General features: G+C 55.1%; 2 protein-coding genes across 7 annotated transcripts in view; one reads left to right on the forward strand and one right to left on the reverse strand.

Annotated features, from left to right (window-relative positions):
- The window catches only part of PPL (periplakin), a 51044-nt gene extending 26524 nt beyond the window's left edge, over window positions 1–24520 (forward strand). The window contains exons 1-21 of one of the 5 annotated variants that reach the window (XM_085017672.1): window positions 1461–1693; window positions 2104–3728; window positions 4344–4464; window positions 4894–5019; window positions 5109–5150; window positions 6568–6729; window positions 6817–6924; window positions 8158–8253; window positions 11398–11520; window positions 11613–11759; window positions 12335–12486; window positions 13367–13464; window positions 13617–13774; window positions 14611–14789; window positions 14872–15010; window positions 15681–15874; window positions 17105–17255; window positions 18326–18409; window positions 19081–19197; window positions 19689–19781; window positions 21059–24520. In XM_085017672.1, coding sequence (XP_084873798.1) covers window positions 3694–3728; window positions 4344–4464; window positions 4894–5019; window positions 5109–5150; window positions 6568–6729; window positions 6817–6924; window positions 8158–8253; window positions 11398–11520; window positions 11613–11759; window positions 12335–12486; window positions 13367–13464; window positions 13617–13774; window positions 14611–14789; window positions 14872–15010; window positions 15681–15874; window positions 17105–17255; window positions 18326–18409; window positions 19081–19197; window positions 19689–19781; window positions 21059–23719 — 4986 coding nt within the window. In that variant the 5' untranslated portion in view covers window positions 1461–1693; window positions 2104–3693 and the 3' untranslated portion in view covers window positions 23720–24520. Of the gene's footprint in view, window positions 1–1460; window positions 1694–2103; window positions 3729–4343; window positions 4465–4893; window positions 5020–5108; window positions 5151–5464; window positions 5530–6567; window positions 6730–6816; window positions 6925–8157; window positions 8254–10636; window positions 11521–11612; window positions 11760–12334; window positions 12487–13366; window positions 13465–13616; window positions 13775–14610; window positions 14790–14871; window positions 15011–15680; window positions 16986–17104; window positions 17256–18325; window positions 18410–19080; window positions 19198–19688; window positions 19782–21058 lie in introns of those variants that run through there. The other 4 variants (XM_085017674.1, XM_003124640.5, XM_013995670.2 and 1 more) reach the window with 4 other exon arrangements.
- A 428-nt stretch (window positions 24521–24948) lies between these two features.
- The window catches only part of UBN1 (ubinuclein 1), a 42943-nt gene continuing 40513 nt past the window's right edge, over window positions 24949–27378 (reverse strand). For both annotated transcript variants that reach the window (XM_005662154.4, XM_003124638.7), the window contains one exon: window positions 24949–27062. In XM_005662154.4, coding sequence (XP_005662211.2) covers window positions 27013–27062 — 50 coding nt within the window. In that variant the 3' untranslated portion in view covers window positions 24949–27012. The remainder of the gene's footprint in view (window positions 27063–27378) is intronic.

The raw sequence follows: 27378 nt of genomic DNA on the forward strand, positions 1-27378 counted from the left end.
AGGGCTGATAAACAAGTAGAACAAGTTAAGTAAATTAAGATGGAACACAGGAGTTCCCATTGTGGCTGCAGTGGGTTAAGAGCCTGAGTCGTATCCATGAAGATTTGGGCTTAATCTCTGGCCTTGCTCAGTGGGTTAAGGATCCAACATTGCTGTGAGCTGTGATATAGGTCACAGATGCGGCACAGCTTGGATCTGGCATTGCTGTGGCTGTGCTGTAAGCGGGCATCTGTAGCTCTGATTCAACCCCTAGCCTGGGAACTTTCATATGCCGCAGGAGTGCCCCGAAAAAGAAAAAGAAAAAAAAAGATGGAGCATAATTCCAGAGAGAACTACCATCTATGAATGTTCTCATGTTTGACCTTCTCATGTGTGTGTGTTTGTGTGTGTAGGGTCCAGTCCTCTCGTATTTGCTTAAAGTAACAAGGGTGTTTTTGGAAGATGATTTTGAACTTTTATTTTTTCTGTTTCAAATGAACAAACTTGAAAAAAGGAACCACGCTTGGAAGACCGCATGGGCTAATCTTTGTCTTTTTCTCTTCCTTCCTTCCTTTTTTCCGAAGAAAACAGCATTATTAATCATATTCCCCAAAAATTCTCTTGAATTTTCCTGTTTTTGTTTTTTGTTTGTTTGTTTTGTCTTTTTGCTATTTCTTGGGCCGCTCCCATGGCATATGGAGGTTCCCAGGCTAGGGGTCTAATTGGAGCTGTAGTCTCTGGCCTACGCCAGAGCCACAGCAACGCAGGATCCGAGCCGCGTCTGCAACCTACGACACAGCTCATGGCAACGCCGGATCGTTAACCCACTGAGCAAGGGCAGGGACTGAACCCGCAACCTCATGGTTCCTAGTTGGATTCGTTAACCACTGCGCTACGACGGGAACTCCCTGTTTTTCGTTTAAAAATTGAGATGCCCATAAGATAAAATTAACCTTTTCAAGTTCAACTTTGTGGCACCTTGTACCTTTACAGTGTTGTGTGGCCACCTCCTCTATCTGGTTCCAAGGCCCCTTCGTCATCCCAGCTCTGCGCCTATTAGCGGTCTTCCCCCCCCCCGGCAACCACTAATCAGCTTTTTGTAATTATCCTAATTTTTTGTTTCTTTGGCTGCAGCCACAGTGTGTGGAAGTTCCCAGGCCAGGGATGGAACTCATGACACAGCAGCAACCCAAGCCACAGCAGTGAAAACACCAGGCCCTTAACCTGCTGTGCCGCCGGGAAACTCCTAGCTTAATTTTTTTTTAGGGCTGCACCTATGGCATATGGAAGTTCTCAGGGTAGGGGTCGAATTGGAGCTGCAGCTGCCAGCCTTCACCACAGCCATAGCAACATGGGAACTGAGCGGCGTCTGCAACCTATACTGCAGCTCACAGTAACACCAGATCCTTAACCCTCTGAGTGAGGGATGGAACTTGCATCCCCATGGCTCCTCGTTACTGCTGAGCCGCAATGGGAACTGCCTTTTTTTTTTTTTTTTTTTTTGCTTTTTTTCCCTATGTTATTTTTTTTATTCTTTATTTTTTGGTCTTTTTGCCTTTTCTCGCCTGCTCCTGAGGCATATAGAGGTTCCCAGGCTAGGGGTCCAATCAGAGCTGTAGCCGCCGGCCTGTGTCAGAGCCACAGCAACACAGGATCCGAGCCACGTCTGCACCACAGCTCACAGCCACGCCGGATCCTTAACCCACTGAGCAAGGCCAGGAATCGAACCCGCAACCTCATGGTTCCTAGTCGGACTCGTTAACCACTGCGCCACGGCGGGAACTCCCCTAGCTTATTTTTTAAACGCTGCTAAAGTTGGAGGGATTAGAGAACATCCATGTCTCCACCGCCCAGATTCTGCCAGCGATGTCTGCTGGACTGGCTTCATCACAGGTCTGTCCATCAGCCTGTGGGTCATTCAGTCCCTACGATATTTTTTACTTTATTATTATTATTATTATTTTTCTCTTTCTTTTTAGAGCCGAACCCATGGCATACAGAAGTTCCCAGTGTAGGGGTCGAATCGGGACAGCTGCACGGCCACAGCAACGCTGGATCCGAGCCACGTCTATGACCCTCACCACAGTGCATGGCAATGCCAGGATCCTTAACCCACTGAGCAAGGCCAGGGATCGAACCTGTGCCCTCATAGGTACTAGTTGGGTTTGTTACCGCAGAGTCATGAAGGGAACTCCTGATTTTTGTTTACTTTAAAGTGAAACACATGTAAGGTCTCTGGAGAGTATCCAGATGTTAAGGGTTCACCCTCCCACGTTCCTGTGCCAGTAGGTCGCCCCGGCACCGTTCCTGGGGTGAGGGTGGAGCACGTTTCCAGAAATGTCCCAGGGACCTTCCCAGTCCGTCCTGCCCAGAGGTAACCACTGTGCAGCCTGCGTCCTCATCGATCCGTCTTGCCCGACGGTGGACTCTTGAACGCTTCCCCTCCACGCGGCTCGCTCCGTGCTCTCTCCCCCTCATCGGGGGGTGCTGGCCTCCCCCCACAGCACCTGCGCCTCTGAATTAGGAAATGATTAACTGACGTCCCTCTTGTGCAGAATTAATCCGTGGCACTATCACTGACCAGCAGAGCTTCAGATCAGCGGGTGATGATGGAACGAATAAAATTCCCCCACGCCAAGGATCATGATGTTTCGTTGTATTTCCTGTCGTTGCTATCAATTTTTAACTGGCCAGCCCCAGCCGTGGCACACTAATGGCCCAGTGCCTCTGGTCTTGTGACACTCGGGCCTCAACTCCAAGGCCCTCCAGGCCCTGGGTGCCCCCAGCCCTCAGCCCTCCCCCTACCGGCCTGGGTGGGGTAGGCTAAACACCTTATCTTCCTCTGAGAGGAAGCCGTTCCACTTTTTCCTTTTGCCATTCTTCCCTTCCGTCTTCTTTTTTCTTTTCCTTTCTTTCTTTCTTTTTTTTGCTTTTTAAGGCCGCACCTATGTTATATGAGGTTCACAGACTAGGCGTCAAATTGGAACTACAGCCACAATGTGGCGTAGGCTGGAAGCTGCAGCTCTGCTTGGACTCCTAGTCTGGGAACCTCCATGTAAGGCAGGTGGGGCCCTAAAATAGCAAAAAAAAAAAAAAAAAAAGGATAGATGAGGTGCACTGTGCCTTCTCCCACTTTCTCCCTATGCCTCCTTCCAGCCTCAATCACAGAGGTCCTTTCCTGCCGCAGGGCCTTTGCACAGGCTGTTCCCTCTGCCTAGGACACTCTTCCCAGTCTTCCTTTAGTCTTAGGCTGTGTCACTGCCTCAGAAGGGCCTCACTGACCCCTGGAGCAAGTCTCCCACATTCCACCTCTGCTGCGTTCCCTTGGTAACACCAGCTTGTATGAACTTGCAGTCACCCTTCTGCGGCTCATTTGTTGACCTGCCTTCCTGGGGGGTCTCCCCTGGGCTGGGCTGGGCGGGGCCAAGGCTCTGCACTGCTGCCTTCCCAGCCCAAGCTGCCACAAGGAGGCACAGGACAGAGCCAGAGGAGCCTGTCCTCTGCCCCTCTCCTCCTCCCACCCCTCCTGTCCTGTGCCCACTGAGTCCCCGCCCACCGTCCCCCCCCCCCAGCCCTTTCTTGTGACTCTCACAGGATCTGGCCGGGCTGCAGGAGGGCCGGCAGCCCGAGCACCGGGACGTGGCCTTGCAGAAGGTGTCGGACTCGGAGAAGCTTCTGTACGTGCTGGAGGCAGATGCGGCCATCGCCAAGCAAATGAAGCACCCCCAGGGGGACATGATCGCTGAGGAGTAGGTCCCCTCCATTTCGGGTCCTGGGGGTGCTGCTCAGGGCGGGGCAGGGGGCTGCAGCCCTTGCAGCATTCAGGAGCCCAGTCAGGGTTCGTCGAGGGTCTAGCACACACCAGACATTTTGCGGTCAGGGAGGCTGGGGCTCAGGGTGCTGGTGTCCCCTGTTCTGGTCATAGTGTGACCACAGCCCCCGACCCCCACGCTTGCGAACACACTCTCCCCATGCCCGATGCCCAGCTGGCTTCCCAAATGCGTGGCTCTCGCCTCAACTCAGATGTGGACGAACCACTGTCCTTGTCGCAGCCCAGACCATCCTACGGCCCTTTTGGATGGTGGGCTCCAAAAACCTGCCTGTTTCTTCTGGAAGCTTCTGTGGTTCTAGGCACACAGTAGGCCCTCAGGAAACATTGGCAGGAGAAGGCAGGATGAAGCAAAGTGCACAAAAGCAGGGTGGGAGTGACTGCCCGGAGCCCAAGGCCACCGTGACCCTGACTTTCCAGGTCACTGCGCAGAAAGATGAGGCCGGGGGCTGGGGTGGGAGGTACCACCTCAGGGAGAGGCCAGTCTCCCCACCAACCAGCCCCACTAACCTGGGTGGCCGCTCTCCCTGCTCAGCATCCGTCAGCTGAAGGAGCGTGTGACCAACCTCCGCGGGAAACACAAGCAGATCTACAGCCTGGCGGTGAAGGAGGTGGACCCGCAGGTCAACTGGGAGGCCCTGGTGGAGGAAAAGCTGGTACGGCCTGGGCTTCAGCTGGTGGAGGGCATGCGTGGGCCAGGAGACCCCCACTGTTTAAGCGGTGTCACAGTCCAGCCAGGGAGGGAGTCATGTTCTCAGTGTTTCTTAATATTTGTGTCCATGACATGAGCAAGGCTCAGAGAGGTGCAGCACCTAGCCCAAGGTCACAGAGCAGAAGTAGTGGAGATTGGGGCCCTCCCGGGATCGTTTGGGTCCTGCCAGGCTGGAGCCAGGGGCCAGATTTTGGGCTGGCTGCTGCCCTTCCTGTTTCCTTGCCAGCCCATCTCCACCATGGAGAAGCTCGGCCACTGATGTGGCTCTTAGCGAGAGACTCCCCCTCCCCGGCGGGCTGCGTGTCCTGAGCCCCAGCCCATACCTTCCCCCCCCCCCCCCCACCCCCGTGCTGTCTCTCTGCCCGCCGGCCAGGACAAGCTAAGCAGCCAGAGCTTCGGGACGGACCTGCCGCTGGTGGACCACCAGGTGGAGCAGCATAACATTTTCCACAATGAGGTCAAGGCCATCGGGCCCCACCTGGCCAAGGACGGGGGCAAGGTGTGTGCATGGGGGTGGAGGGCCCCGCTGGGACGAGGGGCTCCCACCCGTTCCCCCACCCTAACCCTGGCCCCCTGCTCCGTCCCCAGGAGCCGAACAGCGAACTGCAGGCCAAGTACCAGAAGCTACTGGTGAGATGCCCTGGGGAACAGGATGAGAGGGGATGGGACGCCCGGCTGTGGGGTCAGAAGCGTGTGCAGTAAACATTTCAAACAGACAGAGGGCGCTGAAGGCAGAAGAGACAGTACCCCGAGCCCTACCTGAGAGGCGCCCCTGCTCGCCTTGTGCTCCCAAAACCCCAAGGGACCCCCATCCTACTGTTTGCTTCTTTTTTGTGTGTGCTTTCTAAAATTATTAAAGTGTAGTTAATTTACAATATTGTGCCCATTTCTGCCACACACACATACACACACACACATATTTATATATATATATATACACATTCTTTTTTTTTTTTTTTTTTTTTTTTGTCTTTTTAGGGCCATACCCGTGGCATATAGAAGTTCCCAGGCTAGGGATCAAATTGGAACTACAGCTGCTGGCCACAGCAACACTGGATCCTTAACCCACCCAGCCATGCCAGGGATTGAACCCCTGTCCTCATAGATACTAGTCAGGTTTGTTAAGTGCTGAGCCAAGACAGGAACTCCCTATATATGTTTTTGTTATGCATTTTAAAAATTATAATTGATTTACAATGTTACCGTTTGCGTCTTATTCTTTATTGAGCACCTACTGTATGCCAAGTATGATGCCATGTGCTTAATAAGCAAACATTTTGTTTCCCTTTCAAAACGTTTAAAGAATGTCCTTTTTTTAAAAAACCATGACAGCAGCGACTCGTCTCATCTCCTCTCGCATAGATGCTTTCTTGCTGTGGACGTGAACATGCAGAGGCGGTAACAGTGTAGCCATCAGAGGCCCTGGAGCCAGGCTGCCTCCATTCCTTCTGGTGGAGGCCTTGAGCGCAACCTCCTTAGCCTCTGGGAGCCTCAGTTTCCTCCTCTGTAAAACGATATTACTTCAAGTCCCTGGCTCACAGCGTGCATGAGGACTGCGTGAGTTAATGCGGAAGAAGCACAGTCTGGCACGTAGCGGGCTCCCTATACGTGTTCGCTGCTGTTCCTGTTTGCAGAGTGGAACTCACACATCCCTCCTCCTCCCCCGCCTCCCTGCCCTGTGGGAGTTTGGCACCATCCGCCTTATGTCAGGACATGTTAAAGGCAAAAGTGGAGGCATAGCTGCTGATGTTTATTGAGCACCAACTGCATGCCAAGCTTAGTGCCCTGTGGGCTCAGAGCTGTCATTATCCCCATTTTGCAGACGAGTAAACTGAGACTTCTCAAAAATGCCAGTTCCGTAAGGGTTTCATCTGTTTTGCTCACTACAGTGTCTGCAGTGCCCGGAGCCATGCCCAGCACTCAGTAGATGCTCAATAAACATTTGCTGAGCGGGGGAAGGGGTTTAGTGGGGGGGCTGGGCTGGGCAGGGAGTGAGCAGGGAGGCTCTTCCCCGCCTGCTGCAGCCCCATCCTCACCCTGCCTGCAGGCGGCGTCGCAGGCGCGGCAGCAGCACCTGAGCTCGCTGCAGGACTACATGCAGCGCTGCACCAACGAGCTGTACTGGCTGGACCAGCAGGCACAGGGCCGCATGCAGTATGACTGGAGTGACCGCAACCTTGACTACCCCAGCCGCCGGCGCCAGTACGAGGTAGACACTGGGTTCTGGGGCGCGGGGCCTGCAGGGACCACGGGCTGCCGGACTGGGCGCTGAACCCCTGCACTGCCCCCGCTGCAGAATTTCATCAACCGGAACCTGGAAGCCAAAGAGGAGAGAATCAACAAGCTGCACAGCGAGGGGGAGCAGCTGCTTGCCGCCGAGCACCCGGGGAGGAACTCCATTGAGGTGCGTGAGTCCTGGAAGGGGACGCCTCTTCCAGGCTGGCCTCAGGGTGGCCTCTGCTGTGGGCTGCCTGCATTCGAGCAGTCCTCAAGGTGGGAGACTAACCTCCTGAGTACGCCTGTCCATCTGCCTTTCCATTTTCCCGTCTCCTCTTGTTCTGTCTGACCCTGCCCCCTTTCATTCGTTTGATGCCCTCCCAGACTCCTGAAGCCCATGGGAGGGCTGTATTAGCTTCTTATCCCTGCTGTAACAAATGACCACAAACTAGATGGGTTTGTTTATGTATTTTTTTTAAGTTATACTGAAGTATAGTTAACTGCCAAGGCTGTGATTTTTTCTGCTGTACAACAAAGTGGCCCAGCCACACACGTCCACATAGCCATTCTCTCTCAGAGGCTTTGGGTGGCTTTAAACAATGGAATGTTATTCTCTCACGGTTCTGGAGGCCAGACGTTCGAAATCAAGGTGTGAGCAGGCTTGTACCCTCTGAGGCTCTGGGGGTGCATCCTTCCTCGTCTCCCTTCTTGCTCCTGGGGGCTGCTGGCCGTGCCTGGCCTTCCTTAGACTGGAGCTGGATTTCTCCTCCACCTGCTTCTGTGTCCTCACGAGGCCTTCTCACCGTGTGTCATCTTCTTTCAAGCCCACCCTAAATCCAGGATGATTTCCTCTTGAGATGCTTAACCAATTACAGCTGCAAAGACCCTATTTCCAGATGAAGTCACTTTCTGAGTTCTGGCAGACATGAATTTGGGGAGTGCTTTTGTGAGAATTTTTTTTTGGGGGGGGGCCGCCCCTGTGGCATATGGAAGTTCCCCAGGTAGGGGTCAAATTGGAGCTACAGCTGCCGACCTACACCGCAGCTCATGGCAGTGCTGGATCCTTTAACCCACCAAGTGAGGGCAGGGATCAAACTCGCATCTTCATGGATACTCGTCAAGTTCTTAACCCGTTGAGCCACAAGGGGAACTCCAAGAATTTTTTAAAAGCAGACACAGCCACTACCTGTCCCTTGTACAGTGCACGACCTGAGCACCCGTACATAGCAGCCCTGCTTGTCTCCTCAACACATTCCCCTCTTTCTTCCTCCCACCCCTGGGAAAGAGCTGGCTGGGAGCCACACCCATGCAGATGCCAGATGCCCCTCTCCTCTACCCTCTTCTGGTCTGGAATGCTGCCATCCTCCCTTGGTGACCCAGGTACGTGGCCAGCATCAGTCTGACCCTTTCCTCCTGGCAGGCTCACATGGAGGCCGTGCATGCAGATTGGAAGGAGTACCTGAACCTGCTCATCTGTGAGGAGAGCCACCTGAAGTACATGGAAGACTACCACCAGGTACCTGCCGGCCCGGAGCCCCTTGGTGGGAGCACTCAGTGTCTGCTTGGCTCCCTCGTGACCAGTTCCTCCAGGAGCATTGCAGGGCCGCCTTCCCACGCCTCCCAGTGCCCACGCATGCCTCACGGTTCTGGCGGCCTACACGGCTATGCCCCAAGTTTGCTGGGCCCTTGTCTGCCTCCCCTGAGGGCTGGGGCTGGACAGTTTGATTCACCAGGAACACACAGGCCCAGAAAGAGGGGTGTGGGGTTTTAATTTCAGTAAAAAATATATAATATGAAATTTGCCATTTTAGCCATTTGGGGGGGGGCATTATACTATTTTATTAACACTTAAAATTTCACTAACAGTGCTGCCACTGGCCATGCTTGAAATAAAGACATACAGACAGCGTTTTAAGGGTGCAGTGTTAAACATAGCATAATACACTAACAAAATCTCGTGGGAGGGGGTGTAACTGTACCTTTGTACGGAAGTTCAGGAACAAGGCCTGCAACTGGAGGAAGAGCTTGGGACTGAACCCTGAGGTCCTTGGTTGCTGACAGAATCTCTCCTTGACTTCAGACTTGAGACAAACCAAGGAGTCTGTCCGTTTACAAAAACCACTACCTGGAGTTCCCGTCGTGGCGCAGTGGTTAACGAATCCGACTAGGAACCATGAGGTTGCGGGTTCAGTCCCTGCCCTTGCTCAGTGGGTTAACGATCCGGCGTTGCCGTGAGCTGTGGTGTAGATTGCAGACGCGGCTCGGATCCCGCGTTGCTGTGGCTCTGGCGTAGGCCGACGGCTACGGCTCTGATTCAACCCCTAGCCTGGGAACCTCTATATGCCGCGGGAGCGGCCCAAGAAATAGCAACAACAACAACGACAACAACAAAAAAAAAGACAAAAAGGCAAAAGACAAAAAAAAAAAACAAAAAAAAAAAACTCACTACCTTCAGGACAGACAGTAACAGGCTCAATGGGCAAGAGCCGCATTGAGGCTCTGGGGGGGCCTGTCTGAAATGAGTGAGGGTAGCTGGAGGCGCTTGCAGCTCAAGTCCGGGATCTGGACATGAGAGCAGGTCTAGAGACAGAATGGTTAGGGCAGTCTTGTGAAATTGCTGGTCTCCCAACAGAGCATTTTAGCCCTTTTAGAATGCACAATCAATCCAGTGGCATTCATGACATTCACAGGGTGGTGCAGCCATCACTGCTGTCTTTCTAAAACTTGTTCATCACCCCAAGTGGGAATTCTGTACCCAGTAAACAATCACTCCCTATTCCAGACCCTGGTAACCTCTCATCTATTTGCCTGTTCTAGGTATTTCCTAGAAGTGGAATCACATGATATGTAGCCTTTTGTATTTGGCTTTCACTGAACGTAATGTTTCCAGGTTCATCATGTAGCATGAACCTGAACTTCATTACTTTTAATGGCTGAATAATATTCCATTGTCTATATGAAGCACGTTGTGTTTATCCATTCGCCTGTTGCTGGATACTGCATTGCTTCCACAGGAATGTGGGGTTTTTATGTTTGTTTTTGTTTTTTTAGAGCTGCACCCGAGGCATATGGAAGTTCCCAGGCTAGGGGCTGAATTGGAGCTGTAGCTGCTGGCCTACACCACAGCCACAGTGATGCCAGATCCGAGCCTCACCTGCAATCTATGTCACAGCTCATAGCAACGCTGGATCCTTAACCCACTGAGCAAGGCCAGGGATCAAACCTGAGTCCTCATGGATAATAGCTGGGGTCTTTATCACTGAACTGTGACAGGAACTCCAGAATATGCACGTGGCTTTTTCTTTTGTTTGTTTTTGAGTTTTTAGGGTCACACCTGTGGCAAATGGAGGTTCCCAGGCTAGGGGTCGAATAGGAGCTCCAGCTGCTGGCCTACACCACAGCCACCGCAACACCAGATCTGAGCCGCCTCTGTGACCTACACTGCAGCTCACAGCAACACCAGATCCTTAACCCACTGAGGGAGGCCAGGGAGGCCAGGAATGGAACCTGTGTCCTCATGGATACTAGTCAGGTTTGTTACCGCTGAGCCATGGCAGGAACTCAGGCGTATGTGTTTTTTTTGTTGGTTTTTTTTTTGTCTTTTTTGCCATTTCTTGGGCCGCTCCCGCGGCACATGGAGGTTCCCAGGCTAGGGGACGAATCAGCTGTAGCCGCCGACCTACGCCAGAGCCACAGCAACACAGGATCCGAACCGCGTCTGCAACCTACACCACAGCTCACAGCAACGCCGGATCGTTAACCCACTGAGCAAGGCCAGGGATCGAATCCGCGACCTCATGGTTCCTAGTCGGATTCGTTAACCACTGCACCATGATGGGAACTCCTTTTTTTTTTTGTCTTTTCTAGGGCCGCTTCCTGCAGCATATGGAGGTTCCCAGGCTAGGGGTTTAATCAGAGCTATAGCCACTGGTCTACGCCAGAACCACAGCAATTCGGGGTCCAAGCCACGTCTGCGACTTACACCACAGCTCACAGCAACGCCAGAACCTTAACCCATTGAGCAAGGCCAGGAATCGAACCTGAAACCCCATGGTTCCTAGTCAGATTCAGTAACCACTGTGCCACGACGGGAACTTCGGGCGTATGTGTTTTTAACAAGAGAGATGCACGTGATTCTTAGGATGACGCGAATGTATCTAACTCCCGGTTTGGTGTCTTAGCCCTGCTGGGCTGAGCGTCCCAGGGATCCCAAAGTCCTGCTCACACTGCAGCCCAGGGGACAGATGACAGTGAATGATTCCAGGGCTGTTGGCCTGAAGAATGAGCAAGAGTTTTCTAGAACCAAGTTTCTGTGTACGGAAACTTAACAGTATAGCCCTAAGTCAGGGTGTCCACAGCACACAGAGTGGAATAGAGGAGAACCCTAAGCTGCTGGCGTATGTACATAAAAACAACATGTCATAGAGGTGGCATTGCGGGGATTGGTGGGAAGGGCCCTGGCTCCTCCCTGTGAGGCCCCCCTCCCAGGAAGCTGGGCTGGGGGGCGGGGGTTGGGCTGTCCCCAAGCAGCAGAGCCTGAGGATTCAGGGTGAGTGGGAGGCTCAGCCCCATCTGGCAGTGGGCTTAAAGCCACAGCCAAGATAGGTTCCAGGCATCCCAGCTGTTTCCTGTCTGTGATAAGAAGCCTGGTCTCCCCTAGTTCCACAAAGACATGAAGGATGCCCAGGAGCTGCTGCGCAAGGTCGACTCGGATCTGAACCAGAAATATAGCCCTGACTTCAAAGACCGATACCAGATTGAGTTGCTGCTGCACGAGTTGGATGTGAGTGATGCCCCCCACCCCCACCTGCCCCAGCTCCCAGCCTGCCGCCTCGGGGTGCAGTGGTCTCACCTAGCACGCCCCTCCGCGTTCAGGACCAGGAGAAGGCTCTGGACAAGTACGAGCACGTGGTGCGGGGCCTGCAGAAGCGAGGGCAGCAGGTGGTGCCCCTCAAGTACCGCCGGGAGACGCCACTCAAGCCCCTCCCTGTGGAAGCGCTCTGTGACTTCGAGAGTGACCAGGTAAGCTGCTGCCTAGATGCCCCAGGCAGGCTGGGCCCAGATCTGCCTCGTCTCGCGTCACCGAAAGGCCCTAAGGGTGACGTGGCTAGATGCCAGGCCTCAAACATTTTCTGGAACTTGTGTTTGTCTTTGTCACTGGGGTCACTCTCTGCCAACCCCTCCCACTGCCCTGGCCTTCTGTTCTACCAGCTTAGCAACCCCAGTCATTCTAGCAGAAGTCCCAGGGAAGGTTCTCATTGGCCAAATCTGAGTCATGTGTTCAGCCTAAACCAATCACTGTGGCTGGAGATGCCATTCTCTCATTGGCCAGGCCTGAGTCACATGTCTACACCAAGGAGTCAGGGAATGAAGTCCCATGGGCTAGGACTGCAGGGGGCCTCCACAAAGGGAAATCCAGGTGGGTGCTAGGCCAGCAGACCCAACACATGTCCCCTTGGTGCTGGCCCCTCTCTCTGATGAGACATCTTGGGCAGCATCTGAGGACATAACCCTCCAGGTCCCAGAATTAGTGGTTGGGATGAGATGGCAACTGGGCAGGGTCTCTCCATGTGTTCTGACTGGCCTATCCCAACCAGGGCCTGATCTCTCGGGGCTACAGCTACACTCTGCAGAAGAACAACGGGGAGAGCTGGGACCTCACGGACAGTGCAGGGAACAAGCTGACTGCCCCAGCTGTCTGCTTCATGATCCCCCCCACCGACCCTGAGGCCCTGGCTCTGGCTGACAGGTACGGGAGCAAAGTGAGGAGCCAGCATGGAACGGCTCCACCCCCTTGGGCCCCTCATGCCCTGTTCATCCTAAGTTAACCTCAGGGTGCCACTAACACCCCCATACCTGTCCCCTTGGAGGTCCAAGCAGGGAAGGAGCAGATCCTGTTGGCTGATTTGTGTATGGGTATTCCACTGTGGGCACAGTCCAGGGAGTGGTTTCTCTTGCTTTGCACATGCTGCTCCTACCATCTGCACACCAACCCATCGCCTCACTGGTTCACTCCTCTTGGCTTGAAGACCCAGCCTGGAGGTCACGTCTTCCATGAAGCCTCCCTGATTGCCCCCTTGTCCACCACGCTGCTCCCTGGAAAAGGGCTGCTGCCTCTTGGTTCTCAAGCACCTCCTCCCACCCCTCATGCTGCTCTGTCTCTGTCAGTCTCATTGGGCAGGAGCTTTGTTCAGAATCTGGTACAAGTCTTTTTTTTTTTTTTTAATTCATTTCGTTTTTTCTTTTTTTCCTATTACAGTCGATTTACATTGCTCTGTCAATTTCTGCTGTACCCAAGAAGTCTTTACTGAGTGATTCAAGGAATTCCTTCATTTATTCATTCAGTAAATACGTATTGAGCACCTTAACTGTGCACTGCTCCCCCAAGGGTAACATCTTGGTGGGAAAAACAAAGGCCCAAACAGTCATTTTAGATGGCAACACTTGCTATAAAAAGAGGCAGAAAAAAAGTGGTCAAAGAAACACCAGTGTCTAGCAAACCCTTTCTATTTTGGTGAGTCACCTGACTCCTCGTGGCTGTCTGCCCAGCCAGGGCCCAGGGTCCTGCGCCTGTGGGTGCTGGGGGCGGTGGGCTGCCCCAGGTCCCCAGCACATTTTCGCTGTCACAGCCTGGGCAGCCAGTACCAGAGCCTGCGGCAGAAGGCAGCCGGGAGCAGAAGGGCGCTCCAGCAGCGGCACGAGGTGCTGAAGGCAGAGAAGTCTGGAGGTCTGTGCCTCTGGGAGGACAGGGAGAGGGGCTGGGCCCAGGGTCTGCGGTGCAGCTGGGCTGGCAGGGGTGGGGGAGGCTGAGCTGGCCTTGCCTCTGTCCCGGGGCCTCACGACCCCCACTGCCAGCTGACTGTGACTTCCCTCTGGCAGATGCTTCTGACCTGCAGGGGCGGCAGCTGCTGGCCGGCTTGGACAAGGTGGCCAGCGACCTGGACCGCCAGGAGAAGGCCATCACAGGGACCCTGCGGCCTCCGCTGGAGCAGGGCCGGGCCGTACAGGACAGTGCCGAGCGGGCCAAGGACCTCAAGGTACCCCAGGCTGGCCCACTGGCTCCCTGCTCAAGGTCTTATCCCCAGGGCAAGTCTTGGTGCTCTATAGGGACCGCTTGCACCCTGCACTAAGTTGTCCTGGAGGTGGCTATTCTAGGCTGAGGACTAAGGAGATGGCTGAGGCCTGGCACCACCCTCCCCACACACATCCCCAGGAGAAAAGGGCCCGAGCCACTCAGACCCGAGCTGAGGGCAGGGTGGCACACAGGCTCTGAAGCCACAGCAGCTGGCTTGCTTGCCTTGACCACACACACACTGTTGAAGCCCCAACCTCTGTTTCTTCTGTAATTGGGCTGGTGCCCCTGGCAGGGGGTCGGGAGGAGACGAGACAAGGCACACGATCACCAGCCCGGCTCACCTCTTTCATATGCACATGGTGTCCAGGGTCCTCAGCGCCCTCCGTGGTGGGTGCAGCTGTGCCCAGTTTATGGAGGAGGATGGGGCTCAGAGCAGGGCTGTGGCCCTTGATGGGCTTCACGTGGGGGCTGGCAAGGGCCGAGTCACGGCCGGAGGACGGCTGGTCCAGGAGTGGAGGCATGGCTGGGCCCCGCTGCGTCCCCTCCTTAAGCTCCCTGGAATCACCCCTCCCTCACTGGGCTGCCCCCAAAGAGGAAGAGAATCATCCTGTGAAGCAGTGGAACAGTGGGTGCTGGATGTTTTCACCACCCATGAGGCCCCGGCCACTGCATCTGAGCTCCTAGGCCGGCGCCCCAGACCCCCAGCCAGGCTGCCCGGGGAGAGGGTCCTGGGGGAGGAGGTCCTGGGGGAGGGGAGCTGCCAGCTGTGACCAACGCCAGGGGCTCTGGTCCCCACAGAACATCACCAACGAGCTGCTGCGGATCGAGCCCGAGAAGGTGCGCAGCACAGCAGAGGGCGAGGCGTTCGTGCGGGCCCAGCCCAGCAGCAGCAGCGCAGCCCTGCTGAGGACACGGGTGGAGGACACCCAGCGCAGATACGAGCGCCTGGTGCAGCTGCTGGCTGCGGCCCAGGAGAAGTGAGCACGGTGGGCGGCAGGGAGGCCAGGCAGCGGGGCCAAGGGCCTGGCTCCCCCTCCAACTCCTGACTCGCATCCTCAGGGTCGACACGGCCAACCGCCTGGAGAAGAGCCTGCAGCAGGGCTGGGAGGAGCTGGCCACGTACGAGAACCTGCTGGCCCAAGAGGACACGGTGCCGGAGTGTGGCCATGCCCTGGACAGCAAGAGGCAGGAGCTGGCGGTGAGCGTGGGGACCCATCTGAGCTGGTCGTGGGCTCCAGGTGCCCGCCTCTCCCAACCCCTCCCTTGCGGACAGTTGAAGGCCCGAGGCCCAGGGCAGGGAAGTCTCTGCAGGTTTGAAGTTCCAGCCGCACACGGGGTCTGCAGACATCGGGTGGTACCTTAAAATCAAATATCCACGTACCGCGCAACCCCAAATTCCCAGTATCTCTCGAAGAGCAGATCTGGCCCTGGGCCCACAAAGCAGGTGTGCTGAGCAGAGGAGCCTGTGCCCTCTTCACATTTGCCACTGGGCTGCTCTGAGCTCCGGGGCCTGAGCCCGTGGGAGCCTCATGTTCACACGCCGGCTCACCGAACCCTTGGCTTTGTGCTGAGCGCCTCACCTCAGAACCCAGGAGTGGGCTCGGAGAGCAGAGCCTCAGCCCAGGCTGTTCCCGGCCTGGCGTCACAGATAAGCACAGCGGGCCACAGGGTTTTAGAAGTTAGTTTTTCTAGGGTGTTGTCCATTGTAACAAAAAGGGAATTTCAGAAACGACCACAGGTTTGAGGAGGAACGAAGAGTCAAATCCCCGGCTCCTGCCAAGGCCCAGGCTTACCACCCGCGAAGCGGGCAGCTCTGGGCCCTGGAGTTCTGGCCACAGCACCTACTATCTGCCTCTCTGCCCTGACAGGCCCTGGCCTCTGAGCTGCAGGCCCGGAAAGCCCTCCTCGGCGAGGTGGAGCAGAACCTGCAGGCAGCCAGGCAGTGCTCCAGCTCGCTGGCCAGCCGCTTCCAGGAGCACTGCCCGGACCTGGAGCGCCAGGAGGCGGAGGTGCACAAGCTGGGCCAGCGCTTCGACAACCTCCGCCAGCAGGTTGAGCTCAGGTGCGGGGCCGTAGGGGGGTGACAGCCTTGGCTTAGCTAGTCTGCCTTAAGGCACCAATGTGGCATTTCTGTGGATGCCTCCAAAAGTGGTTTGTTTTCTGAATACCTCTTTTTGAAAATAAGCAGTACATATACAAAGTGACAAACACAAGGTGATTGTACAGCCAACCTTCCCCTTAAGATCAGCTCTGCTGACAGTCTGTTCCTATCCTTCCAACACTATTTTGAGATCAGGAGCAGGTAGATATATCATTTGAATGACAACATGCCACCCAGTGTCCCTTGCTGTCTTCCCTGTCCTGTTTTGCCAGCCTCAGGAGTCAGTGTTCCTGCTGGTGCTTCTCTTCTGGAAGAGGCCGTGTCGAATGGCTGTCAGGGTCTTAAACGCTTGGTAGAATTCACCCACCAGTCACTGCCATCTGGGCCCGCAGCTTATTCTTTTCTGTGTAAGGTTTTTTAACTACAAATTCCACCTCTTTAATAGATGATGAACTATCTGACTCACTTAATTCTTGAGTTGTCTTCAGAGGTATGTGTCTTTCAGGGACACACTGTCCCTCTCCAGTTGTGGACTTTAGTGGTACGAAATTGTTCAGAATATCCTCTTATCCTTCAATGTCTGCATATCTGGGGGATGTCCTCTCTCTCCTGACGTCGTGTCTTCTTTTCTGTGTTTTCTTTTTTCCCCTAGCCATTCTGCCTGACGTGAATCAATCTGTTGACTTTTTCAAAGAATCAGCTTTGGTTTGGGGGATCCTTCTGAGTTGTTTCTTACTTCCTATTTCATTGACATCTGCTCATTATTATTTGGTCCTGCTGCTTAACATTAGCTTCAATCTGCTGTCTTTCATCCTAAGCTTCTGCTTAGACTGTTGATTTCAGAGCTTTACTTTTCTAATCTAAGCATTTAAAACTACATATTTCCCACTGAGCACTGCTTTCACGGCGTCCCACGGATTTCTTTATTCTTGGTGAGTTCAAAAGATTTCCTCACCTCCCTTCTGATTTCTGCTTGGATCCACGAGCTGTTTAGGTCCTAGATCCACAGTGGGCAGCCCCGTGCAGTATTCCAGCCCCACCTTCCGTAATTCACCTGACCCCTCCCTTCCTGGTGAGCGTTTACGTTATTTCCAGATAAACCATTTGGGGAGTTCTTTCAGAAGGGACGGCAGGCAGCCCTCAGTAGGCATTGGCTCTCTGTGCAGAGGTCTGACCGGCTTTGCCCCACAGGGCCCAGAGCCTGCAGAGCGCCCAGGCTGCTCACGATGCCTTCCGCAGTGGCCGTGACCATCTGCTCCAGTTCCTGTCCCACATCCCCAGCTACGAGCCCCAGGAGATGGACAGCCTTGGCCAGATGGAGACCAAGCTGAACAACCAGAAGGTAAGACAGCTGCCTCTAAGTTCACGGGCAGGGGGGTCAGAGGTCAGCAAGCCTCTTGGCGGATGAGGCCCAGGTGAGGTCCTGGCAGGGTGGGTTCCCAGCACAAGTCTCTGAGAACAAAGCCGGTGTCTCCCTCACCTCAGTGCCCTCCCTGCACTGGGCCTGGCTCAGAGTGGACACTCCGTGCAGGCCGGCGAAATAAGCAAATGGCCACAGAAGCACAAGAGGAGCCGTCATGGGGAAAAACGCATGTCCACAGCCCAGAGTCCTGGCTCCCCAGGAGGAAGCAGGGCCTTGGGCAGAGGAACGACAAGAGACCCACCCACCTAGGCTCAAATCTCGCTCTCACCCACACTGTTGTTGGTTTCCTCATCCAGAAACGGGATGAGGAGGGTGCTTCCTCCCAGGATGTGGGGGTTCAGTGAGAGAAGCTAAGACAGACTCTAGAACCGTAGCTGAGATTGTAACGCACTCACTAAACACTGCTTTCCTGGCAAAGATAGCTGTCCCTGGCTCTTCTTCAAAGGGACTTGGAGCTGCCTTTTGTAACAAACAAATGTAAACAAGGAACCATTCGTTACACTTTGTGCCACAGAAAAATAACTCCAGGAGTTCCCATTGTGGCTTGGTGGGCTATGAACCCAACCAGTATCCATGAGGATGCGGGTTTGATCCCCGGCCTCACTCGCTCATTGGGTTAAGGATCCAGCATTGCCACGAGGTGCAGCAAAGGTTGCAGATAAGGCTTGGATCTGGTGTTGCTGTGGCTGTGGTGTAAGCCGGCAGCTGCAGCTCCAACTCAACCCCTAGCCTGGGAACCTCCCTATGCCACGGGTGTAGCCCTAAAAAGAAAAAGGAAAAATTTCCAAGATTCTAAGACTCCTACTCTATCGATGTTTTTTCTTTTTAAATTTTTGATTTTTTTTTTTTGGCCACAACCATGGTACGCAGAAGAGTTCCTGGGGCGGGGATCAAATCCTGGCCACAGCAGCGACCACACCGGATCCTTAACCTGCTGAATGCACAGGAACTCCTAATTTTTTATTTTTAAAGTCTCTGTTGTGTTCCAGAACCTGCTAGATGAGATAGCAAGAAGGGAACAGGAAGTACAGAAAGTCTCCACCCACTCCCAGGAGTACCAGCAAGCTGTCAAGGTGAGATGTGATAGCCCTGCGGGGAGTGCAAAGCAGCCCGGCTGGAAGGAGGTGTCCCGGGGCTGGGCCTGGGGGGCTCCTCAGGCACTGCCAGCAGTTGGCACAGCCCTTTGGGGAAACACGACAGTATTAGGCATCGAATACAGAAAAGGGTTCCTAACTGTTGAAGCAGAAACTGAGGGAATCTATGCTAAAGGAAAACAATACAGAGAAAGTAACGCAGGATAAACAAAATCACTGCTAAACAGTATTTACAACAGCAAAGTAGACAAACTGGAAATAACCAGAATGTCCAGCAGCAGAGGAGCAGCCACTGGGTGGATGATGAAAGGCATCAAACTGATCCGCAGGAAGATGGGGCAGGGCCACCTGAGAACAGGCTGACAGCACAGAGTGAGAGGAGGAAAGCAGAGCAGCACCTTCTCTCGGCCAGGGAGGCCTGCGGGGAGCAGCTTTGGGAGCGGAGGGGGCGGTGGGCCTGCTTTCTGCATGTTGTTCAGGGATGTGGTCATGCATGGTTGATGCATGTTGTATTGATGGTTCTCAAAGGCCCCTGGCCATCAGAACAGGGGGCAGCTGAGCACAGACCCTTGCAGGTGGCTGGAAGGGGTCTGAGAACGCTTTGGTCTCACCTGCTCTTGTCTGCCCTCTGCCATGTCTCTCTCTCCTAGGACTATGAGTTAGAAGCAGAGAAACTCAGGTCTCTTCTTGACTTGGAGAACGGAAGGGGCAACCACATGAGCAAGAGGGCCAGGCTCCAGTCCCCTGCCGCCAAAGTGAGGGAGGAGGTGAGCTCTGAAGCCCGGGCCCTCCCAGAGTTCCCGGGAGCACAGCTTGCCGGCTCCTAGAGCCAACAAGGCAACTGTGCTGAGGGCCCTCCGGGGTGCAAACAGGTTCAGTAAGAGAAGGTAACGAACTTGTTCTGGGGCAGCGATGTTGATGTCTAGAAGGACAGCCTGCTGGGCTCATCTGAGCCAGAGCCATGGACGGCGGTGGTCCCCTTGCCCCCCCACCCCGCCTAAGTACGTATTCCTGAAGGGCTGACGTCATCAGCTCCTTCCACACGAGTGCGAGCGCGTTAAGGCTCTGAGACAGAGACCTGCTCAAGGTCACTGGGTTTTAGACTTCTGACTCTAAATCCAGTTTTCTCTCCAGCAGATGAGATGGTAGTAGAATTCCAGGTGGGAGGGGGCCCTCTCTCCCCAAAGGCTGGACTCCGCAAACCTACTGTCCAGCCCGTTCTCACATGGCCTGTTGACTCCCGTCTGTTCTCCTGTAGGAAGCGGCTCTCGCTGCCAAGTTCACTGAAGTTAATGCCATCAACAGACAGAGGCTGCAGAACCTGGAGTTTGCTCTGAGTCTCCTGAGACAGGTAACAGATCTTAGGAAGCATGCTACTCAAAACCATCCCAACAGCTGAAAAGTAAGACTCACTCCACGTCCAAGAAATAGCCCGTGAACCTATGGGCACGTCCCCTGCTAACGGGGCAGGAGCGCAGTGCAGATGCCAGCCCATGGGTCGACTTGTTACCTGGGTCTAACCTACCTGTCCCATCCCGCAAACATCTACTGAGTACTCAGTAAAAAGTAACTTACTTTTAAAAGTCCAAAATGTTTATGACAGCACTGTAAGGGCAAGAGACTGGAAGCAGCTCAGTATTCACTGGCAATGAGTGACCAAGCCAGGGCCTGTCCACGCAATGGAAAAGACAGCTGTCACTCGATGCCATGGCGCTCTCTGGGCTGCTGCAGATTTTCTCGTAAGGGCACAGAGCAGCCTGCAGAAAGGGGGCCACCGCCAGTGCAGAAAAAATAAATGCGTGTCACACGTAAAAGCACATGTCTCAAGGGAGTTCTTTGGTGGCTCAGCAGGTTAAGGATTTGGTGTTGTCACTACTGTGGCATGGGCTTGATCCCTGGCCCAGGAACTTCTCAGGGCCATGGATACGACCAAGAAGTGTATGTGTGTGTGTCTCAAAGCCAACAGGTATCCTCTAGAGGTGACAGCCAGCCTTCACTTCACACTCTCTTGTGCTTTTAAAATACTTTCTCAGATGCATTTAACCTAGTTTTACCATTTTATTTTTTAAATTTTGTTATTTTTATTTTGTGTGTGTGTCTTTTTGCCATTTCTTGGGCCACTCCCACGGCATATGGAGGTTCCCAGGCTAGGGCTCCAATCGGAGCTGTAGCCACCGGCCTACGCCAGAGCCACAGCAACAGGGGATCTGAGCGGCGTCTGCAACTGACACCACAGCTCACAGCAACACCAGATCCTTAACCCACTGAGCAAGGCCAGGGATCGAACCTGCAGCCTCATGGTTCCTAGTTGGATTCATTAACCACTGAGCCACGACGGGAACTCCTTTTTTTACCATTTTAAAAGGAAACCTAGGGAAGTTCCCTTGTGGTCCAATGGGTTAAAGATCCAGCATTGCCATGGCTGCAGCACAGGTTCGGGCCCTGGCCCAGAACTTCCACGGGCCCCGGGTCCAGCTGAAAGGAAGCCTAAGGACTCTAGTGAACTCGGCACTGAGGGGGTCCTCTGGGGGACCGCAGGGCAACCAGTCTGATCTAGCTGTAGGCGGCCAGGTGGGGACAGGCTGGGAAGAGTCTGGTCTTAACCTTGTGCTGTCCTCTCCTTCCCAGCAGCCGGAGGCAGGCATGAGTCCCGAGGCCCCGCCTGGGAGCAGGCTGGGCTCGGGCGTGGAGGCGTGGAGGCTTCAGAAGGAGCTGGATGAGGAGACAGAGCGGAGACAGCAGCTGGAGAGTGAGGTCAAGAGCACCCGGGCGGAGATCCGGACTCTGCAGGACCAGAGCCCCCAGGAGGCGGTGGTGAGGAAGGAGGTGCTCAAGCGGGTGCCGGACCCCGTGCTGGAGGAGAGCTTCCAGCAGACGCAGCGGACACTGGCCGAGGAGCAGCGCAAGAACCAGCTGCTGCAAGAGGAGCTGGAAACGCTGCAGCTGCGGCTGCGTGCCCTGGAGAAGGCGGCCAGGGACGGCGGGCAGGAGTATGTGGTCAAGGAGGTTCTGCGCATTGAGCCGGACCAAGCCCAGGCCGACGAGGTCCTGAGGCTGCGGGAGGAGCTGGAGGAGCTGCGACGGCAGAAGGGCACCCGAGCAGCAGAGGTGCTCCTCCTGCAGCAGCGCATCGCAGCCCTGGCGGAGGAGAAAAACCGGGCGCGCGAGAAAGTCACCGAGAAGGAGGTGGTGAAACTGCAGAACGACCCCCAGCTGGAGGCAGAGTTCCGGCAGCTTCAGGAGGACCAGCGGCGGGAGCGCCAGCTCAGGGAGAAGCAGGAGGAGGAGCTGAGCTTCCTGCAGGACAAGCTGAAGAGGCTGGAGAAGGAGCGGGCCATGGCCGAGGGCAGGATCACCGTCAAGGAGGTGCTCAAGGTGGAAAAGGATGTGGCGACCGAGAGGGAGGTGGGCGACCTCCAACGCCAGGTCGAGGATGAGGCTGCCAAGGCTCGCACCAACCAGAGGGAGAAGACGGAGCTGCTCCGGAAGATCTGGGCCCTGGAGGAGGAAAACGCCAAAGTGGTCGTGCAGGAGAAAGTGCGAGAGATCGTCCGGCCGGACCCCAAGGTGGAGAGTGAGGTGGCCAACCTCCGCCTGGAGCTGGTGGAGCAGGAGCGCAAGTACCGGGGGGCTGAGGAGCAGCTGAAGAGCTACCAGAGCGAGCTGGAGGCGCTCCGGAGCCGGGGCCCCCAGGTGGAAGTCAAGGAAGTCACGAAGGAGGTCATCAAGTACAAGACGGATCCTGAGATGGAGAAGGAGCTGCAGAGGCTCCGGGAGGAGATCGTCGACAAGACCAGGCTCATCGAAAGGTGTGACCTGGAGATCTACCAGCTGAAGCAGGAGATCCAGGCCCTGAAAGAGGCCAAACCCCAGGTGCAGACCAAGGAGGTGGTCCAGGAGATCCTGCAGTTCCAGGAGGACCCCCAAACCAAAGAGGAAGTGGAGTCTCTGAGGGCCAGGCTGGCAGAAGAACAGAAGAAGCAAGTGGATCTGGAGAGGGAGAGGGCGTCCCAGGAGGAGAAAATCCAGCAGAAGGAGGAGGAGCTCTCCCGGGTGAAGGAGAAGGTGGTGCAGCAGGAGGTCGTCAGGTACGAGGAGGAGCCAGGGCTGCGGGCCGAGGTGAGCGCCTTCACCGAGAGCATCGACGCGGAGCTGCGGCAGATCGATGGCCTCCGCGGGGAGCTGCGGCGGCTGCAGCGCAGGCGGGCCGAGCTGGAGCGCCAGCTGGAGGAGCTGGAGCGCGAGAGGCAGGCACGCAGGGAGGCCGAGCTGGAGGTGCAGCGCCTGAAGCAGCGGCTGGCCCAGCTGGAGGAGGAGGAGGGGGAGGCCCGGGAGAAGGTGACCCTCAAGCAAAAGGTGGTGCTGCAGCAGGACCCCCAGCAGGCCCGGGAGCACGCCCTGCTCACACTGCAGCTGGAGGAGGAGCGACACCGGCGGCAGGTCCTGGAGAGCGAGCTGGAGACGCTGAGGAGGAAGCTGGAGCACCTGGAGAAGCTGGAGGTCCGGGAGAAGGTGGTCTTCTCTGAGAGCGTCCAGGTGGACAGAGGCAACACCGAGCAGGAGATTCAGAAGCTCAAGAGCAGCCTGGAGGAGGAGAGCCGGAGCAAGAGGGAGCTGGACGCTGAGGTGAGCCGGCTGGAGGCCAAGCTCTCGGAGCTGGAGTTCTGCAACTCCAAGTCGTCCAAGGAGCTGGACTTCCTGAGGGAGGAGAACCACAGACTGCAGCTGGAGCGGCAGAACCTGCAGCTCGAGGCCCGCAGGCTCCAGGTGGAGATTGAGATGGCTGCGGCGGAGACGCGGGACCTGAGGAGTGTGCCGGTGGCAGACCCTGGCGCTCCGCTCGACTCCAGGCTGTGGTCCCTGGAGCGGGAGCTGGACGAGCTCAAGAGGCTCTCCAGAGACAAGGACCTGGAGATCGACGAGCTGCAGAGGCGCCTGGGCTCCGTGGCCGTCAAGCGGGAGCAGAGGGAGAACCACCTGCGGCGCTCCATCGTGGTCATCGACCCCGACTCCGGCCGCGAGCTGTCTCCAGAGGAAGCCCACCGGGCCGGCCTCATCGACTGGAACATGTTCGTGAAACTCAGGAGCCAGGAGTGCGACTGGGAGGAAATCTCCGTCAAGGGTCCCAACGGGGAGTCCTCCGTGATCCACGACAGGAAGTCAGGCAAGAAGTTCTCCATCGAAGAGGCCCTGCAGAGCGGAAGGCTGACCCCTGCCCAGTACGACCGCTACGTCAACAAGGATATGTCCATCCAGGAGCTGGCCGTCCTGGTGTCCGGGCAGAAGTAGGCTCGGCCCTGCCCTCCCCTTCCTGGAAGCTGACGCTGGCTCTCTCCCACCCAGGAAGCTCCCCGGTGTCTTCTGCCTGGCCACGTGCAGAGCCCCGTGAGAGGGTCCAGCGCAGCCGCCAGGCTGCTCAGAGCACTCCTCACCCACAGCGGGATGGGCACCGGCCGAACCTCCATCCAGCCTGGTGAGTGACCCGCTTCGTCCCTGACTCAAACCCACAGCGCCTGCTTCTTTCTCCCTTTCCCACTCACTCCCGTCAACAGACTCCTCGTGTGATACCTAGAAGCCACCGAAAACCAGCAAAACACTCGACGACCGGGGCAGACAAGCCTGCTCCGTGCAGCACCGGCCTGCACACCCCAGCTGGGGCCTCCCTTCAGCAAAGCACCAGGCCCCCAGGGCTGCGATCTGCACGCACACCCCTTGCGGATTCTGGCTCAGCTGACTTGCCATCAGAGGCCTCCCTGTGAGACAGCAAAGGCACAAAGAAGCCAGAACAGCCTCTGGCCCAGGTGCTCAAGCAACGCTTAACTGTCAAGCCAGACTGTCCCAAGAAAATGCATCAGAGAACGTCTCATGGTTCTGAAATGAAAGTACTTTCCTCGTGGACTGTGTTGCTGGTAGCCTTAGATTCAGTGCTTAACGCCTGCTCCTTATCTCACTGCCATATAGTAAGACTCCGCAGTTGATTTTTCACCAAACTAATTTCAGGTTCTCTGTATCTCATGTATTAAGAAAATGGGAATTACTAGGGAACTCTGTTCAAAGCATGAAAATAAACACATGGTGGCTTGATTCTAACTTCATGGTGTGTTTCTTCCTCTTTTTGCATCTAAGGCTTATTCCCCAACCCCCTCTTGGCTTTCAACTGAAATGAATGTTCCCTACATATCAGCTGCTACGGAAGAAAGAATTATTTGCAAACACGATTAACAGAAGTGAATGAAAAAAGAGTTCCTGTTGTGGCTAGTGGTAACAAACACTACTAGTATCCATAAGGTTGTGCGTTTGATCCCTGGCCTTGCTCAGTGGGTTAAGGATCCAGCATCGCCGTGAGCGCCAGTGTGCAGGTCGCAGAAGTGCCTTTGATCCCATGTTGCTGTGGCATAGGCTGGCAGCTGCAGCTCCAACTGGACCCCTAGCCTGGGAACTTCCATTTACAGCAGGGTAGGCCCTAAAAAAGAAACAAAAAAAGAAAAAAAAAAGAAAAAAGTGAATGAGAAAGGATGTTTTGGAAATCTTGAAACAATTTATTGAGTTGCTTTATACAAGATTAACAATTTCCACACCCCACCCCCCAACACCAACACAGTCGCTGCAAAAAAGCCACAGCCCTTTCACACCCAAGAAACGCTGGCAAGGAAAGCCCTGCAGTGCCGGGGCCGGGTGAGCCCGTGCTGCCCGCAGACCTGCCCTGCTGGCTCCTGAAGTCACGCACTCTTTCGTTACCACAAATAAAGCATCAACAAGGAAAAGAAACCTCATAAACCCCCATCAAAGAAACATTTCCCTGAGGCAAGAGGCATCACTAGATTCCTAGGAATGAGGGGTGTCCTGCTCCAGCTGCACCCTCAGTGGTCTATGGGGAGGCGGGCACAACGCAGGGAAGGGAACCTGGGTGTTCCTGGGCACAGGCGCCCACCGAGTTCCCACTGCTCAGTGTTCACGGACGGCCTCTGCGCGGCTCTGAGCTCAGCAATACAAATCTCTTCTTTGGCTCTTTCGCTACTACCTAAGACTACTCTGTAAACAAACTGGAAACCCAAGCTGCAAAAAATATATATAATCAGGAAATAAGGAATCCGCTTAAGCCCAGTGTGAAACACGAGTTGGTTTTTATGTAAAAAAAGAAGCTCAAGCAAAGGCCGGGCTGACTAGGCTGGCAGAGGTCTTGCTCCCCTGGAAACCGGGCAACCTCCATGTGAACCGTGAGCTACTGAGCACTGTCCCCTGGGAGTCAGGAACCCAAAGAACTGCCTGTGTCTCCACACAGACGTACATTCTGAGGAAGCAGCTGACTCTCAACACATCTGCAATCACTGAGCTGGAGCAGTCCAGACTTCACAGGACAGGCGAGTGCCCTAAAATCCTTGTGAAGCAGCCACTGGGTGAGTGGGAACAGCGTGATGACTGGAGCTTCGGGGTAAGTGTCCCAGTCCGTCTATGACGCGTTCTCCAAGCTCGTCGGCACGTCACCCTTAAGTCGATGCATAGCCCTGCTGCCTGAGAGCCAGGACCTCCAGGCCTGGCTCTACACGGCAGATGCTTCACAGAGCCCGATCCCGCAGCTCTGCCTGAGAATGGTTTCTAAATAAAATTGGAATGTCTACCTGCGACTTGGAACCCCTCACAACCTCGGCCCTCGAAGAGACCGAGAAGGGCTTTGGGGCTCTGCAGTCCACCTGCATGAACTCTGGCAAAAAAAACAAAGCGGTGGCCCTGGCTAAACAGGGACCTGGGATTGCGGGGCCCAGATGACCTTCAGATCAAGACGGCCCAGATCATGATGTGCAATCATAAAAACTCCATTAAATAAAACTGGCTAGGTCTTAAATACAGACATAGCTTTAAAAAAGGTCTTCATCTGAGATCCACTCAGAGGGCTGAGTGGACGTGTGTCTGATTCTGCTCCCCCATAAAGGCACTGGAATTATGTCTTTCTAGGAACAACGGGACGTGCGAAGAACAGTCCATTCTATCCAATGCATTTAATGGGAAGGATGAAAAGTGAGCCAAAAATAAGTGTCTTTAAAAATCCTACCACAATTGTTAAATCTACAAAGGTCTTGTCTCTAAAAAGAGCTTCATTGTCAGGTTCGGTGGAGACTGACCCCCACGGTGAGCACACCCTGCCAGCTGTGGTGGTGGCCAGGTTTGTCCTGTTGAGCACAGAGCCTGAGGATGGACGGACACCACGACCATCCCGGGAGCCCACTATGGCCAGAAGGAGCCCCCGACCAGTAGGGTGCCATGAGGTACTCTGACCAGGGTGAGGGGCAGGGGGATCTGAAGTATGGGGGTGCCACCTGCTGCAAACACCACCCAGCACCCCCCACCTCGTGCCGCCCCCCGGACGACTGTCCACGACAGAGCCTCGGGGCCCGGAGCACCAGGCCGGTCAGGGCCTCCGGAGAAGCACGGAGCTGCTCCCCTAACTGAAGGCACATCACACGTGCCAAGAGATGCTCTACTTAGCACTCACGCCTTCTCCAGGAGAAAACCAATAGCAGAAAGAGCACAGTTATCATCCGCCTTCTGAGACCCACTCCAACTTCCAGCCTTTCCTCTCAAAGTCACAATTTCCGTGGTACAGTGGGCCCTTTCCCATGAAGCTGAGAAGCATCTGGAAAAAAGTAAGCAAAAACAGCACTTTCAGGACCTCTGATTCCCTAGAGGTAGCAATAACCAAAGTTCAAGGGGATTACTTCTTAAACAGCAAAAGCCCCCGAAAGCGAGAGTTCTAAAGCCAGAAACACGCTGGGCACTGAGAGCAGCTGCTGGCTCAGCGCATCCCCAGAACCTCAGCTCTGCTGGGCACCTCCTTGGGCCACTCGGGGGTTCTCAGCTACAGCCACCATCCCGGGGCAGAGCTGGACTCCAAGGAGAGGCCTGAGGTGCAAAGCAGGCATCCGCACTGTCACAAGACCCTTAGGTCCTAT

The sequence above is a fragment of the Sus scrofa genome, chromosome 3 (assembly GCF_054392235.1).
Source record: "Sus scrofa isolate SSC_HxYL_T2T_F1_AM1 chromosome 3, Sscrofa_HxYL_maternal_Yorkshire_Landrace_v2.0, whole genome shotgun sequence".
NCBI classification, from domain to species: Eukaryota; Metazoa; Chordata; class Mammalia; order Artiodactyla; family Suidae; genus Sus; species Sus scrofa.